Consider the following 19,912-nt stretch of genomic DNA (forward strand, 5'->3'; position numbering starts at 1 on the left):
ACAGACAACATCTGACTGGACAGTCAAGATTTTGTCAATGAGAGTCCCACAAGCTATCACTTCTCATAGCTACACACTCACAGGTACACACACACATGCACATACACAAACATACATTCACACCCAAGTGTTGGATTCAGAACAGACCCTTACCTTCTGGTTGGGCTGGGCAGTAGCAGTAAGCTGTGCCTGTGCCTGTCCAGTGGGGACATGGGCAGCAGCTGGGAAGCTCTGTGTTGCAGCTGGTCTGCTCTCATGTACTGTAGGCCCTTGGGTGGCTGGAGCAGAGATATGCTGAGCCTGGGACTGGATCAATCCTATACTGGGCTGGAACACATAGGGGAAAGGCTGGCTTTCAGCTCATGGCTAAGATGATCTAGAACACATCATATAGAACAATCATCTGGAGAAGAAAATGAACATTGAGGCACAAAAAAAATCATCAGCATCTTCAACTGAGAAATGTTCCTTCACAGGAGCAACACAGGAGTGAATCATTGTGAGCAGGGTTGATATTGCTGCTGGAAACGGTAGGATAAGGGGGGAGGCTGTTGTACTAGTAAGGGGAACTACACAGGTGATCTATCATATCCTAGAAGAAATAGTAATCCAAGACATTCTCTGTCTGCTGAGGAGGGAACAGAAACAGTTAGAACTGAGGCTAGTGGAAGTGTTGCAACATTTCAGCAACTTTTCCAAATTACCCAGCTTTTTCAGAAATCGCAAGAGGAAGATTCACAGAATCAGGAGGGAATAAGCAGGAAATCTGCAATCCTCCGATCAGGATTTCTGGAAGACCTGGGAAATTTGGGAAAGTTACCGAAACTTTGTAATCCTATTAGGGGTGGATTTTGGATTGGGAAGTAATGTTAAGCTTGGTCATCATGGGAGGGACAGAGGAAGCTGAGCAAAGCAGGAAGAAGAACCAGCCCCATGCCCCTGCTGCAGCTATGTCGGGTGTTGCTACGGCAACTGATGGACATGGTCAAAGTTCAATCAAGCCTGTCGTATCCCTGACCTACCATTGAGCCACCTGGACCACCTGGTCTGCCTTCGCTGTCATGTGGCGATAGAAGCAGAGCCTTTTCCAAAGTCAGGCCGAAGCCCAAGCCCTGGTCTTGATTAGAATGCTCAGGCACAGGAGAGGTGGGCTGGCTTTGGCCGGGCCAGTAGGCCTCGGTGTCTGGTGGTATAGGGGAGCTGGTCCTGCGAAGCCCAGCCTTTCCATAGCTTTGGCCGGGCCAGTGGGCCCCGGTGTCTGGTGGTATAGGGGAGCTGGTCCTGCGAAGCCCAGCCTTTCCATAGCTTTGGCCGGGCCAGTACAGGGTGTCTATCGGTGTTGGGGAGCTGCTCCTGCGACTGACGATGTGTCTTAGACAGTGGTTGAGCAGGGACAGACCTCCTCTAGAGGAGCGGACCAATAAGTAAGGAGGTGGGGAAAGATGTGAGGGTGTGGTCCAGAAGGGAGATGGAGGAGCAGACAGGGAGGAGGTGATTGGAGGGAGATTGAGCAGTGAGAGGAGGTGGGGGGAGATTGATGAGGGGGTGTGGACTGGTGAGCACTGGGGAGAGGGAGGGAGGGGGGGCATGTGGGGGTGGCCTAGAGACTCCCCGGCCTCAACCCTGGTCCTCAGTAGAAGGTCAAAGCTCGCACAGGCCCTGCAGGAGTAGGGGTGGGAGTGGGGCAGGGGCAGGTCAGAGGGGCATTGTATGGGCTTTGTAACCAGGATGGCAGGATGGGGGTGATTGACTGACTGACTGATTGAGTCATGGTAGGAACACTGATGATGCTGGGACAGTGGAGGGGACAGGACAGGATCCTGAGGGGGAGGGGGAAGGGAGCCTGCTGCGCACTCCTCTGAGATTTCATCCCCTTCTCGGCTCCCACACAGGGTATTGTCTCGTTTGGGGCAGAGGTGGCAGTGAGAACGACTCAGTGGCTTAGGGAGAGAGTGGGCCCTGCACATGTCAATCAAGGAGGTGCTTCCACGCCTAGCGCACTGATTGGTCCCGCCATAACTCACTGTCCTCTCATTGGTCCCACAACCAGCAAACCAATCTTCTGCCCTCTCAAGGGAGAGAAGAGCATTCTGAGATGCAAAGGGCTCACTGAAGTAGTGCTGCTCAGGTCGATCGGACAAAAGAAAACATATTTTAGTTTAGTTTGTCTTTACAAAGACAGAAACTACCCAAAACACAACATAAACAAGGAGCTAGAGAGACATACAAAGGGTATGTCTGACACTTGCAGTGAGAATACATTTTAAATAATGAGTTTTGAAATATGAGTTTGAGACAATGGGGCATTTTGTGTGAGAGAACTTACAGGTGGAGACTGGTAGGCCCCCTGGTGCAGCTGTGCTGTATGTTGCTGGTAGGCCCCCTGATGAAACTGTGTGGTAGTAGCTTGGGAGTAGGCCACCTGCGGAGGCTGTGTTGTGGGCTGCTGGTAGGACGCCTGGTGCAGCTGGGCCTGGGACTGCACAGGTGGGCTGTAGACCTGGGGTGTAGATATGGGCTCTGGGAGGGACTGGTAGGGGGCACTGTGCTCACTGTCTAGAATAATAGGGAACAGTGTGTGGAGAAAACATTACGCCAACCTCAGACTATGGAGGGAGAGAGAGAGAGAGAGAGAGAGAGAGAGAGAGGGGAGCTAGCAACAGAGATGCACTTTCTCCTTTATTGTGAGAAATATTCCTCACCAAGAGATTCATTATTCACAGAAATGACTACATTTATTCCAAATTTTAACTTATTAAACCCAGAGGAAAAACTAAAAATACTCATGGGCGAAGGAGCAATGGCTCCTCTTGCAGCCAAATATGTATTTGCCTGCCATAGCCTGAGGTACACTGGATAATAACATCTGCATAGTAAATAGTAACTTACTTATTATTACTATTATTGTTATTACTGTTATTGTTATTACTATTATTGTTATTTCTATTATTATTGTTGTTTATCATTCCAAATAGTAGTGGTATGGGTAGTAGGGTGATGGTAATGATAGCAGTTTAATGATGGTGGTGGTGGTAGTAGTAGTAGTAATGATGATGGTAGTTGTAGTGCTGATGTAATGGTGAAGATGACAGTTATTTAGTTATAAGTTAGTTATAGTTTCATTTTCCATGTTTAGCTTTTAATATTTATTACATTTCTACTATATTCTTGTTATTTTTGTATTTAATTTTGTATTATTATGTACTTCCATTTTATATTATTGTTTGTTATTGTTTATACTTGTATTACAATGTATATTGTATACATTGTTGCTTTGGCAATATTGACACAATGTTTTCCATGCCAATAAAGCAGCTTGAATTTGAATTTGAAAGAAAGATCTAGAGCGTAAGAAAGAAACAGAGGGACAGAGAGATTAAGCGTCATTATAATTCAAAAGCTGGGAGATGACTCAGAGCTGACTCACTGGTGCTATTCACACCCTGCAGCAGTCTCTCTCTCTCTCTCGCTCGCTCGCTCGCTCGCTCACATACACACACTGATCTGCCTTCATGTCCCTCTATGTCATTACCTGTCCTCTATAAGCCCTGTAGATATTCTTACATCCAGATTACTTTGAACAGATCGGCCCTGCCTCAAGAGAAGGCGACCAGTGTGTGTATATGTGTGTGTGTTTCAGTTACTTTCAGTTACTCCGTTTTCTTGTATGCACATTCGTCTATGTGTTTGTTTCTTTATTTGTTTGTTGTTTTCCTGTGTCTCTGTCTTTGCTATTAGTTCAGAGGCTGCAGAGCAGGTTCTTACATGGGGCCGGCAGGCTGCAGAGCAGGGTAAGGGGCTGGTCACCCTCTTCCTCCTCAGACTCTGCTGGGGCCAGTGGTGCCCCCTGTGGTGGTAACCCCATGCTGGGCAACTGCAGCAGGGTTGTTTAATGTAAACATTTGGTTAATAATAATATGATAACATTGATTCAGACAGACAAATAAAGGAACAAATTAAAAACCAACATCAACAAAGACAAAAAGCACAAACTTGTAGCAGGTTCTGGGTCTGGGTCTCGACTGCAGGGACGGTCCGATCCCTCCTCCATTTGATGAGAGCCACTCGGTCCTTGATGGACTTTCCTACTATCTTCACATCGCTGTCCAGGAAGAAGCCTGACTCCACCTACAACAGAGAGGTTATTACTAAACTAAGCATTGAAGACGCAGCATGGCCACATAAATGTGATTGGTCAAGAATCCCCATGCTCCAAATGTTACACATTTCTCCATTCATCTTCTCTACTGTTTAGGGTCTTTCACTAAATTGTCTTTGCTATCACTAAACCAGGAAGAACCAAGAGTCCACCTACAGAGGACAGGACAAGACACAGAATAGACCAGAACAGGACAGTACACAGAATAGGACATGACGGGACAGGGCAGGGCAGGATATGGCATGGCAATGCAGACAGGACAGGATATGGCAGGGCAATGCAGATAGGACAGGACAGGAAATAGAAGGACAGGACAGGACATGGTAAGGCAATGCAGACAGGGCAGGGAAGGGCACAACAGGATAAGACAAAACAAGACAGGACAGATGTTATTACTAAGAACCCTGACTCCATCTACAACAGACAGGTTATCACTAAACAGGGTCGCATATGAACTACTGTGGGAATTAGAATTGATCCGACACCATTTTAGGGGGATCAGTTGTTGGTCTATCTTTGTATCACAGTCACCCAAAGACAGAAGGGTGCCCCTCCCCACCCCACCACTCTCAGACGGAACACAGGGTCAGGCGGGGTGATTTAAATCAATACCTTCCTGGATCATACCGGCCCGTCCACGAGACCAATGACGATTTACTGATTACATAATGGGTTATTATATCAGGACAGTGTTGTGGAGATGAGTCTGTTACTGTCTGTTACTGTCTGTTACTGTCCAGAATCGGTTTGAGCAAGGCGATTTGTAGATCAGTGATTCTGTGCAGTCTGACTGGAATCTCAAAAACACTATTTCATGACTATCACCAATTGCACAACAGCCCCCAGCCCCCAGCCCCCAGAGGCATGCTGGCATGTTGGGAGATGTAGTCTGCACAGAACAGATGAAACCAAGATCACCATAGAGCACAGAGAGTGACAGACACTACACTCTAGAGGACACCCCAAGTGGCTAGATCAAAGTAAAAAAACGACAACATTTCCCTTATCATAGAACAAAAATATATATTTTGACTCATCAAATAAAGTGTGTCTATAGTTCTGTTTCTCAGTCTACATCATATATCCATATCATACTCTGCAACCGGCACTGCAAATACACCAACCGTTTCTGAGCCATGATAACGTGAATCCCACCAGTGTCATATACAATATCTACATACGGCTCGGCAACTCACCATCTCCTGGGCCACGCCCTCTGGGGTCTCTTTCTCCAGGTCAAAGGTGAACTCGATGGCCCCGCTGTCCTTGTACTTCCCCTTCAGCTTCTTAGGGTCCTCCACCCACACCTTGAGGGCGATGGAACTCTTTTTCCCATCATCCTCCTCGGCCAGCTCCACCCTCACGCCTGTGTCCTCCGCAAAGAAGGCATGGTTCAAGAGGTCCTTTATTGTGTACCTGAGAACAACCCACATTCAGTACAGTATACACACACACACACACGCGCACGTTCACACACACGTAACACTGCTGCTGTGCAAAGGTTATGGTATCCGTCGGAACCACTGATGTGAAATGTCAGTACACATAAAAACATTAACAGCAGCAGACCCAAATACTGGCACCAACATCATACCTCAGGACAGAAACAGTGTGTGTATGTGTGTGTGTGTGTGTGTGTGTGTGTGTGTGTGTGTGTGTGTGTGTGTGTGTGTGTGTGTGTGTGTGTGTGTGTGTTTATTCGTCACGTGCACAGCAGGTATAAAAGGTGCAGTGAAATGCTTATGCAAAGTTGGCTAGGAGATAGCGACAGGGCGACCGTGTTTGTGTGTGTATGTTGTTATTTTGGTATGTGTCAGTGTCGTGTGTATGTGTGTGTTGTGCGTATGTGTTCGTTTTTACCATTTAATGCTCTCTATCTGCTCAGTTCTTTACTTTACAGATGGACTTGACTCTGTCCACTTACCTCTCTTCCCTCCGATGGCAGATACACTCCCCGATGATCTCCTTAATCTCTGGGTCACTGATCTTATCATAGCTGGCAGGCTTCACCCCCTGGAGAGGCCAGACACAAAGAACAACTATCTTCAGGATGACAAGTACGAAGAATATCATATGAAATCTCAAACATTCTCACACTGACACTCACATTCACATTCAGACGCAAAAACAAGAACAATCTTCATGATCACAAATATGAAGAACATTTGTTTATTTTTTGGATCCCCAGTTGCGACAGTTACTCTTCCTGGAGTCCACAAATATCAGGTGATGTCTCACACAGTCCCAAAAACAACAACACACACACAGCGTTCGACCTGCATTCTTTGTGACAGGAGTAAGATGGCTGACAAATGTCATACCCCATTAAGAACAGACTCCCTGCGGTACAGTGAAATGGTCAGGAAGCTCCCTCTGGAAAAACATATGGGCTCTGTTCCAAATAGCACCCTATTCCCTATGTACTTCACTACATAGGGAAAAGTCAATCAAAAGTAGTGCACTATGTAAGGAATAAAATGCCATTTGAGACACAGACATGCTCTCCTTAAGTCTCCTTAAGTAATTTCCATGTGTTTGATACCATTCCATTCACTACAATCCAGCCATTATTATGAGCCGACCTCCCTCACCAGCCTCCTGTGCACTTCATTTATACTGGCCTCTCTATAGTAACATTAGTGCTACTTTGATATTTTTGAGTGACTGTAGAAGCCTGTATCTGTGATCTTATGTAGGTTTGTTTTGCTAGTACTAACAGCTTGCATCACCATGGTAACCTTTTGGACTATTCACTGTAGATCTGTATGGCTTTGCTGTTAGTGCTAGTAAGTAAACACTGGCAATAGTGATGGGGTGGGTTAGTTGGTGCTCGTAAGAAAACATTGGTGCTAGCAATGGTGTGGGTGATAGATAGGGTTGAAGATGGACTCGCTGGACTCACGCCGGTGACTTTGCGGTAGATCTGAGCAGCGTTCTGGCACTCGGAGTAGGGGTATTCTGAAGTGGCCATCTCCAACATACACATCCCGAAGGCATAGACGTCCACCGCCTCATCATAGTGCTCCTCATACATCTCAGGGGCCATGAACTCTGGGGTGCCTGGGACGACAAGGGTCAGGGAAGATGGCAAACGTCAAAGGTCACAAGAGTTACAGGGCTCCTTCAGAAAGAAACAGAAGGTTTTTCCTTACACACTGGAACACACTCATGCTAAGATGATAAACATGCTAAGCTAATTCACATATAGCCATCCAAAAGAGGCTCATTGAATTCACGAACAGCCTTTCAGGTCTCAACAGAATTACTGTCATAATCCATGAAATGCATAGTTACAGTATAGATTCCATACTCTTTTATAGGTGATGTATTTACTACCCTTCCAAGCAGGGCATGAAAGAGCATGATTCCTCGTCCTCACCGATGACACTCTTGGCAAAGGAGGCCCTCTTCAGCGTAGCCAATCCCAGGTCTCCTATCTTGACGGAGCCGGTGGGGCCCGTGATGAAGATGTTGTCACACTTCAGGTCCCTGTGGATGATGGGAGGGGTCCTGGTGTGGAGGAAGTGGAGTCCCTTCAGGATCTGTCGACACCAGCTCCTCAGAACCTTGGGCTTCATCACCTTAAAACGCTTCAGATACCTGGAGGATGAAGGGCAGACCATCATCATCATGATTTTCATCATCAAGACCACTAACATTACAATCCATCTGATAATGAACAACTATCATTCAACTATGAATCAAAATGTGGAGGAACTATTTCATTCCATGAAAACTGACACCAATGGAATTTTCCCTTGTGGAAAGTTACTCTTTCTTCATTTCATAAGAACAGCTTAGGAAGGAGGTGATACCTGACCTTGTGTTTAATGTTAAGCTCAGCACTGTTGTGTGGGGGGGGCATGCTGTTGGTTGTGTGTGTCTCACGTTTTTAGTGTCCCTGAGGTCATGAGCTCTGTCACAAGAACGATGCACTTCTTCCCTTTGACCGGTGACTCCCAGAAGTCATAGAAACGCACAATGTTGGGGTGCTGGAGACCCTTCAACATCTCTGCCTCCTCCTTAAACCTCTGACGCTCCGCTTTAGTCAGTTTACGGTCCTGAGAGAAGAAAGAAGAGAGGGGGAGGTAAAGACAGAAAATAACAAGGGATACAGTTCCTTCAATTCTCTGGCATAACATAATCTCTATAATATATCCATGCTTGTGATTTTGAATATAAAGTATCAATAGAAATAGTTACAAATATTGTCACTAATGATCTTATGAGGATTTGACCATGTTGCATTCAAGTTCAAAACATCCATTAGTTACTATTCCAGTGTCTCAGCAGTTATGTGATTGGTCTACAAACCCATGAATGTAGGCTATGTTTGGAGTTAACGAAAGTGTGATATTTTGAGTAAGGGAAGCATAGGGATGTGAATCTCTCTTCTCGTAACAGCCATGTATACAACACACATATGTGATCTGGATGTGATGTCAGAATCACAAAAGATGTGACATCATTCTTTTTAAAGCATGATGTACAGCAAATATACCTATTTGTATGATATGTGGTGACGTCAGAAGTGGGATCAGAGTCTTGCTTTGTTAAACATGTGTTGTGAATCAGATAAAGACTTCACCAAAAGTGTTGTATGATGCATTCCACAACTGTAGTAAGGAAAGGATGAATTTAACCCCAGTGTCTGACTATACCACCTCTGAGTGATGAAGGTCCCTGTGGATCAATATTTCAGCCCCTATCTTCACTTAGCTGTTGTATAAATAGTGAAACAGCTGACATTTAGACCTTCTACATCCCTGTTCCACTCAGAACAGTTTGGCCGAAACCTTAGACAATCCCGGGCCGGACGCTCATACACACAGACACACAGACACACACACACACACACACACACACACACACACACACACACACACACACACATACACACACGTCAGACACAGCCTTGAATCATGAGACCCACTAGAGACTAACGAAAGATGAATCCAAAATCTTTGGCTTGAACAAAATTCATACTTGCACATACATACAGTACATAAACAAATATAAACTCTTCCCACTGTGTGTTAAAACAGTATTCACATGTACAGTATACACACACCTGTGTACTGTGTACATGACCCAAATGAACACTAAACAGTGACGGAGAAGAGGGGGCTGCAGCATAAAGTAATGTGATACGCTAGCTTGATACGCTAGCTACAGAGAGTAGAAAGCTAAAGGCCACAGAGAGAGGGATGCCGCAGTACTGAGATACAGAGAGGCAAAGATAGACACACACACACACACACAGCTTGCCTTCAGTATTCACACCGTTTGACTTTTTACACGTTGTTGTGTTACAGCCTGAATTTAAAATGGATTAAATGTAGATGTTTCGTCACTGGCATACACACATTACCCCGTAATGTCAATGTTTTTTTACAAATTAATAAAAAATGAAAAGCTGAAATGTCTTGAGTCAATAAGTATTCAGCCCCTTTGTTACGGCAAGCCTACAGTGCCTTGCGAAAGTATTCACAACCCTTGGCACTTTTCCTACTTTGTTGCCTTAAAACCTGAAATTAAAATCGATTTTGGGGGGGTTTGTATCATTTGATTTACACAGCATGCCTACAATTCTGAAGATGCAAAATATTTTTTATTGTGAAACAAACAAGAAATAAGACAAAAAAAAACGAAAACTTGAGTGTGCATAACTATTCATCCCCCCAAAGTCAATACTTTATAGAGCCACATTTTGCAGCAATTACAGCTGCAAGTTTCTTGAGATATGTCTCTTTAAGCTTGGCACATCTAGCCACTGGGATTTTTGCCCATTCTTCAAGGTAAAACTGCTCCAGCTCCTTCAAGTTGGATGGGTTCCTACTGGTGTACAGCAATCTTTAAGTCATACCACAAATTCTCAATTGGATTGAGGTTTGGGCTTTGACTAGGCCATTCCAAGACATTTAAATGTTTCCCCTTAAACCACTCGAGTGTTGCTTTAGCAGTATGCTTAGGGTCATTGTCCTGCTGGAAGGTGAACGTCCGTCCCAGCCTCAAATCTCAGGAAGACTGGAACAGGTTTCCCTCAAGAATTTCCCTGTATTTAGTGCCATCCATCATTCCTTAAATTCTGACGAGTTTCCAAGCCCCTGCCGATGAAAAACATCCTCACAGCATGATGCTGCCACCACCAAGTTTCACTGGATGGATGGTGTTCTCGGGGTGATGAGAGGTGTTGGGTTTGTGCCAGACATAGCATTTTCCTCGATGGCCAAAAGTCTCATCTGACCAGAGTACCTTCTTCCATATGTTTGGGGAGTCTCCCACAAGCCTTTTGGCGAACACCAAACATGTTTGCTTATTTTGTCTTAAAGAAATTGCTTTTTTCTGGACACTCTTCCGTAAAGCCCAGCTCTGTGGAGTGTACGGCTTAAAGTGATCCTACGGACAGATACTCCAATCTCCGCTGTGGACTTTGCAGCTCCTTCAGGGTTATCTTTGGTCTCTTTGTTGCCTCTCTGATTAATGCCCTCCTTGCTTGGTCCGTGAGTTTTGGTGGGCTGCTCTCTCTTGGCAGGTTTGTTGTGGTGCCATATACTTTCCATTTTTTAATAATGGATTTAATGGTGCTCTGTGGGATGTTCAAAGTTTCGGATCTTTTTTTATAACCCAACCCTGATCTGTACTTCTCCACAACTTTGTCCCTGACCTGTTTGGAGAGCTCCTTGGTCTTCATGGTGCCGCTTGCTTGGTGGTTCGCCTTCCTTAGGGCTGTTGCAGACTCTGGGTGTCACGCCCTGACCATAGAGAGCCATTGTTTCTCTATGGTGAAGTAGGTCAGGGCTTGACTGGGGGTATTCTAGTTTATTATTTCTATGTGGGATTCTAGGCTATTATTTCTATGTTGGTGATTTGTATGATTCCCAATTAGAGGCAGCTGGTAATCGTTGTCTCTAATTGGGGATCATATTTAAGTAGTTATTTTTACCACCTGTTTTTGTGGGATCCTGTTTTTGTGTAGGTGCCTATTTGCACTTCACTGTCTTCACGTTTCATTTGTTCATTTATTGTTTTTGTATTTTGCTAAGTTTCACATTATAATAAAGATGTGGAACGCTACTCACGCTGCACCTTGGTCCAATTATACGACGATCGTGACAGAATATCCCACCACAGCAGGACCAAGCAGCGTGTCCAGGAGGAGAAGGTATCCTGGACTTGGGAGGAGATCTTGGATGGGAAGGGATCCTAGACTTAGGAGGAAGTCCTGGCAGGACAGGATCGCTTTCCTTGGCGGCAGACGCAGGGAGAGAAGGGAGGACAGCGACGACGCCAGGGTTCGCAGCCACAAAGACAGACGGAAATTGTTTTGGGGGGGGGGCACACGGGGTGGTCGGCGGAGCCGGGGAGTGAGCCAGTGACAACCTGGGAGGAGATAGAGAGGTGGTCGGTCGACCCAAGGAGAGTATCAGAGCCCGCCTGGGAGTCAATGGAACAGTGCGAGGAGGGATACCGGAGAATGGAGTTGGCTAAGTGTATGTGGCAACGCAGGCATTTGGAGGAGCGTGTCATCAGTCCGGTGCAACTTGTGCCGGTCCCACGCATCAGGCCTCCAGTGCGCCTCCCCAGTTTGGCGCGTCCTGTGCCAGCTCCTCGCACTCACCGTGCGAAGTGTGCCATCGAACCGGTGCCATTGATGCCGATTCTACGCACCAGGTCTCCAGTGCGCCTCCACAGCCCAGTGTGTCCTGTGCCAGCTCCACGCACCAGGCCTCCAGTGCACCTTCACAGTCCAGAGCTTCTGGCGACAGTTCCCAGTCCAGAGCTTCTGGCGACAGTTTCCAGTCCAGAGCTTCCGGCGACGTTTCACAGTCCGGAACCTCCAATGACGGTCCACAGTCCGGAACCTCCAGAGATGGTCCACAGTCCGGAATCTCCTGAGATGGTCCACAGCCCGGAACCTCCTGAGACGGTCCACAGCCCGGAACCTCCTGAGACGGTCCACAGTCCGGAACCTCCTGAGACGGTCCACAGCCCGGAACCTCCTGAGACGGGCCACAGTCCAGAACCACCTGAGACGGTACACAGCCCGGAACCTCCTGAGACGGTCAACGGTCCTGAACCTTCAGCGGGATTCAACGGTCCGGAGCTTCCAGGCAAGGCGTCCAGTCCTGCTCCAGGGCAGGAGCCTCCCTCTGCGCCAATGCCCATTCCAGGCACGGTGTCCAGTCCAGCTCCAAGGCCGGAGCCTTCCCCTGCACCGATGCCCAGTCCAAGCATGGCGTCCAGTCCAGCTCCAAGGCCGGAGCCTTCCCCTGCGCCGATGCCCAGTCCAAGCACGGCGTCCAGTCCTGCTCCATGGCCGGAGTCTTCCTCGGCATCGAGATCCAGTCCAGGCACAGTGTTCAGCCTGGGTCTATGGCTGGATCCATGGAAGGAGCGGATTCTTCGGCCTGCACCGAGCCACCACCAAAGATGGTGGATCCGCGAGCTGAGCGGGTTCTTCATCCTGCACCAGAGCTAGCCTCCGATGCTGGCGGATCCGCAGGATGAGCGGGTACTTTGTCCCGCACAAGAGCCACCACCGACACTAATCACCCCCCCTACCCTCCCTATTTGGTTTCAGGTTTTGCGGCCGGAGTCCGCACCTTTGGGGGGGTACTGCCACGCCATGACCATAGAGAGGACTTAATTTAATTAATTATGTCACTTCTGAAGGTAATTGGTTGCACCAGATCTTATTTAGGGGCTTCATAGCAAAGGGTGTGAATACATATGCACACACCAATTTTCAGTTTGTTCGTTTTTTATTTTATTTTTTGAAACAAGTTATTTTTTTCATTTCACTTCACCAATTTGGACTATTTTATGTATGTCCATTACATGAAATCCAAATAAAAATCTATTTAAATGACAGGTTGTAATGCAACAAAATAGGAAAAACGTCAAAGGGGGTGAATACATTTGCAAGACACTGTAAATAAGTTCAGGAGCAAAAATGTCACATACACTTGCATGGACTCAGTCTGTGTGCAGTAATATGATTTATGAATGACTACCTCATCTCTGTACCCCACTGTCACAGCTGTCGTCATGGAGAGAAGTGGACCAAGGTGCAGCAGAGTTAGTGTTCATAATTTTAATTCAAAAACGATCACTGGAACACTACAAAAACAAGAAAATACCGACAGCTAAACAGTACTGACAGCATATCACACTGAACAGAAACAATTACCCACAACCCCAAAGAAAAACACACACTCCTATATAGGACTCCCAATCAAAGGCAACTCAACACACCTGCCTTCAATTGGGAGTCCTAATCACCAACACAACCATTCACACACACAAAACCCCTGCCACATCCTGACCAAAACTAATCCAATTGCTCCCTCTGCTGGTCCGGATGTGACACCCACACATACAGTAGAATCATCTGTAAGGTCCCTCAGTCGAGCAGTGAATTTCAAACACAGATTCAACCATAAAGAACAGGGAGGCTTTCCAATGCCTTGCAAAGAAGGGCACCTATTGGCAGATGGGTAAAAAAAAGCAGATATTGAATTTACCTTTGAGCATGGTGAAGTTATTAATTACCCTATGTATGGTGTATCAATACACCCAGACACTACAAAAAAAACAGGCATCGTTCCTAACTCAGTTGCCCGGAGAGGAAGAAAACCACTCAGGGATTTCACAATGAGGCCAATGGTGACTTTAAAACCGTTAAAGAGGTTAATGGCTGTGATAGGAGGAAACTGAGGATGGATGAACAACATTGTATTTAAGGAACCCTGTACAGAATATAAACATTCCGAAACATAAATCCTGTTTGGAAAAGGTTCTAAAGTAATACTGCAAAAAATGTAGCAAAGCAGTTCACTTTTTGTCCTGACTACAAAGTGTTAAGTTTGGGGCAAATCCAATACAACACATTACTGAGTTCCACTCTCCATATTTTCAAGCATAGTGGTGGCTGCATCATGTTATGGGTAAGCTTGTAATCTTTAAGGACTGGGGAGTTTTTCAGGATAAAAAACAAACGGAATAGAGCTAAGCACAGGCAAAATCCTAGAGGAAAATCTGGTTCAGTCTGCTTTCCACCAGGCACAGGGAGATTAATTCACCTTTCAGCAGGACAATAACCTGAAACACAAGGACAAATCTACAATTGGAGTTTCTTGCCAAGAAGACAGCGAATGTTCCTGAGTGGCTGAGTTACAGTTTTGACTTAAATCTACTTTAAAATCTATGGCGTTACCTGAAAATGGTTGTCTAGCAATGATCAACAACCAATTTGACAGAGTTTAATGAATTTTGAAAAGAATAATGGGCAAATGTTGCACAATCCAGGTGTGGAAAGCTCTTAGAAACGTACCCAGAAAGACTCACAGCTGTAATTGCTGCCAAAGGTGCTTCTACAAAGTATTGACTCAGGGGTGTGAATACTTATGTAAATAAGATATTTCTGTAATTCATTTTCATTAAATGTGACAGAATTTCTCAAAACATATTTTTACTTAGTCATTATGAGGCATTGTGTGTAGATGGGTGAGAAAAAAATATATTGAATCCAGTGTGTAACACAACAAAATGTGGAATAAGTCAAGGGGTATGAATACTTTCTAAAGGCACTATAAACACAGACACATACAAACAAACACACACACAGTTTTTTTCAGGGAACCATGTGCATAGATTGTTACAGAGTTCCCGATTGCAGAAATAAATCATGTCCATTCACAAGCATGGATTATTGGAGGAAGGTGCCGAGTCGAATTTCACCGAAAGCCCATGACGATCTAAGCTGTCGTATATCCAAACAACTAACATATTAGTAAGCAGATGCTAGCCTATTACAGATGTAGGATTTTCATTTGATCACTCCTTTGTTGCTGAGAACTTTCCAGCACCACAGGAAATGCAGATGAGCTTCATGATTTACATAAATTCACTGAAAACAGGCAATAACACACGGTTATATTAACATTTTATAGTCTAACCACCGATCAAGCAACATTATGGAGTAAACATTCAAATACTGTTTCTGCAGGATTATTTTGCTGCAACAATACTGGTCAAATTAAGATTGTACATCTGTAAACCTATCCTTAATTGCCAATACTGTATTTCCTATACAGCTAATTATTCAGGATCATATTCTGGAAGGAGGGGAACTGATGGTAAGGGAGTTGCTCGGGGATATACACTGCTCAAAAAAATAAAGGGAACACTTAAACAACACAATGTAACTCCAAGTCAATCACACTTCTGTGAAATCAAACTGTCCACTTAGGAAGCAACACTGATTGACAATAAATTTCACATGCTGTTGTGCAAATGGAATAGACAACAGGTGGAAATTATAGGCAATTAGAAAGACACCCCCAATAAAGGAGTGGTTCTGCAGGTGGTGACCACAGACCACTTCTCAGTTCCTATGCTTCCTGGCTGATGTTTTGGTCACTTTTGAATACTGGCGGTGCTTTCACTCTAGTGGTAGCATGAGACAGAGTCTACAACCCACACAAGTGGCTCAGGCTGCAGCTCATCCAGGATGGCACATCAATGCGAGCTGTGGCAAGAAGGTTTGCTGTGTCTGTCAGCGTAGTGTCCAGAGCATGGAGGCGCTACCAGGAGACAGGTTCAGTACATCAGGAGACGTGGAGGAGGCCGTAGGAGGGCAACAACCCAGCAGCAGGACCGCTACCTCCGCCTTTGTGCAAGGAGGAGCAGGAGGAGCACTGCCAGAGCCCTGCAAAATGACCTCCAGCAGGCCACAAATGTGCATGTGTCTGCTCAAACGGTCAGAAACAGACTCCATGAGGGTGGTATGAGGGCCCGACGTCCACACATGGGGGTTGAGCTTACAGCCCAACACTGTGCAGGACGTTTGGCATTTGCCAGAGAACACCAAGATTGGCAAATTCGCCACTGGCACCCTGTGCTCTTCACAGATGAAAGCAGGTTCACACTGAGCACATGTGACAGACGTGACAGAGTCTGGAGACGCCGTGGAGAACATTCTGCTGCCTGCAACATCCTCCAGCATGACCGCTTTGGCGGTGGGTCAGTCATGGTGTGGGGTGGCATTTCTTTTGGGGGCCGCACAGCCCTCCATGTGCTCGCCAGAGGTAGCCTGACTGCCATTAGGTACCGAGATGAGATCCTCAGACCCCTTGTGAGACCATATGCTGGTGCGGTTGGCCCTGGGTTCCTCCTAATGCAAGACAATGTTAGACCTCATGTGGCTGGAGTGTGTCAGCAGTTCCTGCAAGAGGAAGGCATTGATGCTATGGACTGGCCCGCCCGTTCCCCAGACCTGAATCCAATTGAGCACATCTGGGACAATCATGTCTCGCTCCATCCACCAACGCCACGTTGCACCACAGACTGTCCAGGAGTTGGCGGATGCTTTAGTTCAGGTCTGGGAGGAGATCCCTCAGGAGACCATCCGCCACCTCATCAGGAGCATGCCCGGGCGTTGTAGGGAGGTCATACAGGCACGTGGAGGCCACACACAGTACTGAGCCTCATTTTGACTTGTTTTAAGGACATTACATCAAAGTTGGATCAGCCTGTAGTGTGGTTTTCCACTTTAATTTTGAGTGTGACTCCAAATCCAGACCTCCATGGGTTGATAAATTGGATTTCCATTGATTATTTTTGTGTGATTTTGTTGTCAGCACATTCAACTATGTAAAGAAAAAAGTATTTAATAAGATTATTTCATTCATTCAGATCTAGGATGTGTTATTTTAGTGTTCCCTTTATTTTTTTGAGCAGTGTATAAGGATCATGTGACTGTCTATGGATTTTCTCCCAGGCAGGGTGTGGCACTAACAGCATCTCCTTGCCTTATTGAGCTTTGTCATTGTGATAGAAAACAGAAGCTAACAGCACTAGAGCCCTGCTCTAACAGAATGGGTGAGACCCAGAATGAATGCAACTGGCTACGATAAAATACTTATGGCTTTATTGTCTCCGATACACAGCAGCCAGAGCCGATCACTGTGTATCTTCAAATGACTTGCACAGGCGCACACTCCCCCTTTTTCCCTCTTCTCTCTCTCTCTCTGCAGAGGGGAGCGCTTGTGTGTGTGTGTGTGTGTGTGTGTGTGTGTGTGTGTGTGTGTGTGTGTGTGTGTGTGTGTGTGTGTGTGTGTGTGTGTGTGTGTGTGTGTGTGTAGAACTGTATCCTCAGCTGATCAGACACACTGGCAGCTGGCAGTATTTTTTCCTCTGAATCATGTTGCATCATCCACTGATCCGAGACAATCAGGACCTGGTAAATCAGTCTGGCCCAGAGATAGGGACCGTAAGAGGGAAACACATCCATATGATCAGATGATTTACTAAATAAGTATTAGTACATTTATAAAGTATTTCTGCAGAAGATGTCTAAGACAATCTTGTCTATTTTCAATTATTTTTCTCTCTCTTTTGCTATCTCTTTCATTTCCCTAATATTTCTTTATATATATTTTTTCTCTCTCTCTCTCACGCACACACACTTTTGATGTCCTGAGGCCCTGTATCACTGTGCCACAGGAGCACTGAAGGGTGAGGTATTATCTCCATGGAGAGTATAATTGCTGAATTATCACTCTGCGTCGTTCCCCCCCACACACACACTCTTTCAGTTTATTACAGAGTGAAGTGTCACTTACACTTTTGAAACCATTCAAAAAATGTCCACTTCATTCAAGATGAAGCAAAAAAACACAAGAATGAAATAGACTCCAACTGGAGATTTCTTCTCCATTCATCACTGTGATCCATTCATCACTCACTCACTCACTCACTCACTCACTCACTGACTCACTCACTGACTCACTGACTCACTCACTCACTCACTCACTCACTCACTCCTCTCTCATTTGCCAGCAGCATACCACCCTGCATCCCACTGCTGGCTTACTTCTGAAACTAAGCAGGGTTGGTCCTGGTCAGTCCCTGGATGGGAGAACAGATGCTGCTGGAAGTGGTGTTGGAGGGCCAGTAGGAGGCACCCTTTCCTCTGGTCTAAAAAAATATCCCAATGCCTCAGGGCAGTGATTGGGGACATTTCCCTGTGTAGGGTGCTGTCTTCCGGCTTGGATGTTAAACCCATGGCACTTATTGTAAGAGTAGGGGAGTTAACCCTGGTGTCCTGGCTAAATTCCCAATCCGGCCCTCATACCATCATGGTCACCTAATCATCCCCAGCTTACAGTTAGCTCATTCCTCTCCCCTGTAACTATTCTCCAGGTCGTTTCTATAAATGAGAATGTGTTCTCAGTCAATTACCCTGGTAAAATAAATAACATCTCTCCGCTCCCAGCTTACAGGACCTGACAGTGTGCAGAGGAGACTAAGGCTGTGTCCCAAATGGCACACTATTCCCTTTATAGTTCACTACTTTTAGTGCACTGTATAGGGATGTCACGCCCTGACCTGAGAGAGCCTTTTATGTCTCTATTTAGGTTTGGTCAGGGTGTGATTTGGGTGGGCATTCTATGTCCTTTTTTCTATGCTTTGTATTTCTTTGTTTTGGCCTGGTATGGCTCTCAATCAGGGACAGCTGTACATCGTTGTCACTGATTGGGAGTCATACTTAGGCAGCCTGTTTTCCTTTGGGGTTTGTGGGTAGTTAATTTTGGTTTAGTGTTTTGCACCTGACAGAACTGCTTGGCTGTTGGTTTCTTGTTTTTTTGTTTAAAGTGTTCTATCTTTAATAAATTCATGATGAGCACTAACCACGCTGCGCCTTGGTCTACTCTCTTCAACGACGGTCATTACAGAACTACCCACCAACAGAAGACCAAGCAGCGTGGTTTGGAGCATCGGGGGGAAGGATGGACATGGGAGTTGGAACGTCAACTCTGGGAGGACAAGCGAAGGGAGCTATGGGAACCTGAGAGGCAGCCCCCCCAAAGAATTGGGGGGGGGCACACGGGTAGTTTGGCAGGGCCAGGGTTGAGCCCTAAGCCAACTCCCCGTGCTTACCAGAGGCAGCGTGGTACTGGTCAGGCCCCGTGCTATGGGGTGATGCGCACGGCGTCGAGGCCGAGTATCCACAGGCCGGTGTGCTCGGTGCCAGCGTCCTGCATTTGCCGGGGGGAAGTGGGCACCCAGCCAGTACGGGCGGTGCCAGTCCTGCGCCCGAGACCGCCAGTGCGCCTCTATGGTCCAGTGTATCCTGCTCTCCGCACTAGCCCTGAGGTGCGTGTTTTCAGTCTGGCGCCTCCAAAGCCAGCACCATGTACTAGGCTTCCAGTGCGTCAGCCCAGTCCAGTACGTCCTGTTCCTGCTCCTCGCACTAGCCTTGGGGTGCGTGTCTCCAGTCTGGTACCTCCACTACCAGCCCTACGCACCAGGCCTCCAGTGCGTCAGCCCAGTCCAGCTCGTCCTGCTCCTGCTCCTCGCACTAGCCCAGTGGTGCGTGTCCCTAGTCTGGCACTTCCTAAGCCAGCCCCACGCATCAGGCCTTCAGTGCGCAGTCCCCGTCCAGAGCTTCCGGCAACAGTGCCTCGTCCAGAGCTTCCGGCAACAGTGCCTCGTCCAGAGTGTCCGGCGACAGTGCCTCGTCCAGAGTGTCCGGCGACAGTGCCTCTTCCAGAGTGTCCGGCGACAGTGCCTCATCCAGAGTGTCCAGCGACAGTGCCTCGTCCAGAGTGTCCGGCGACAGTGCCTCGTCCAGAGTGTCCGGCGACAGTGCCTCGTCCAGAGTGTCCGGCGACAGTGCCTCGTCCAGAGTGTCCGGCGACAGTGCCTCGTCCAGAGTGTCCGACGACAGTGCCCCGTCCGGAGCAC

The 19,912-nt window shown here is 46.7% G+C and overlaps 1 protein-coding gene across 1 annotated transcript in view; it reads right to left on the bottom strand.

Annotated features, from left to right (window-relative positions):
- LOC115151181 (serine/threonine-protein kinase WNK2) overlaps window positions 1–19,912 on the bottom strand; it is a 71,421-nt gene that overhangs the window by 35,358 nt on the left and 16,151 nt on the right. Inside the window, exons 2-11 of the mRNA XM_029695192.1 lie at window positions 8,048–8,220; window positions 7,539–7,759; window positions 7,062–7,219; window positions 6,084–6,172; window positions 5,356–5,575; window positions 3,994–4,128; window positions 3,766–3,874; window positions 2,327–2,556; window positions 1,023–2,120; window positions 154–327 (exon numbers count right to left, since the gene is read on the bottom strand). Coding sequence (XP_029551052.1) covers window positions 154–327; window positions 1,023–2,120; window positions 2,327–2,556; window positions 3,766–3,874; window positions 3,994–4,128; window positions 5,356–5,575; window positions 6,084–6,172; window positions 7,062–7,219; window positions 7,539–7,759; window positions 8,048–8,220 — 2,607 coding nt within the window. The remainder of the gene's footprint in view (window positions 1–153; window positions 328–1,022; window positions 2,121–2,326; window positions 2,557–3,765; window positions 3,875–3,993; window positions 4,129–5,355; window positions 5,576–6,083; window positions 6,173–7,061; window positions 7,220–7,538; window positions 7,760–8,047; window positions 8,221–19,912) is intronic.

This window comes from Salmo trutta, chromosome 16 (assembly GCF_901001165.1).
Source record: "Salmo trutta chromosome 16, fSalTru1.1, whole genome shotgun sequence".
In the NCBI taxonomy this organism is placed as follows: domain Eukaryota; kingdom Metazoa; phylum Chordata; class Actinopteri; order Salmoniformes; family Salmonidae; genus Salmo; species Salmo trutta.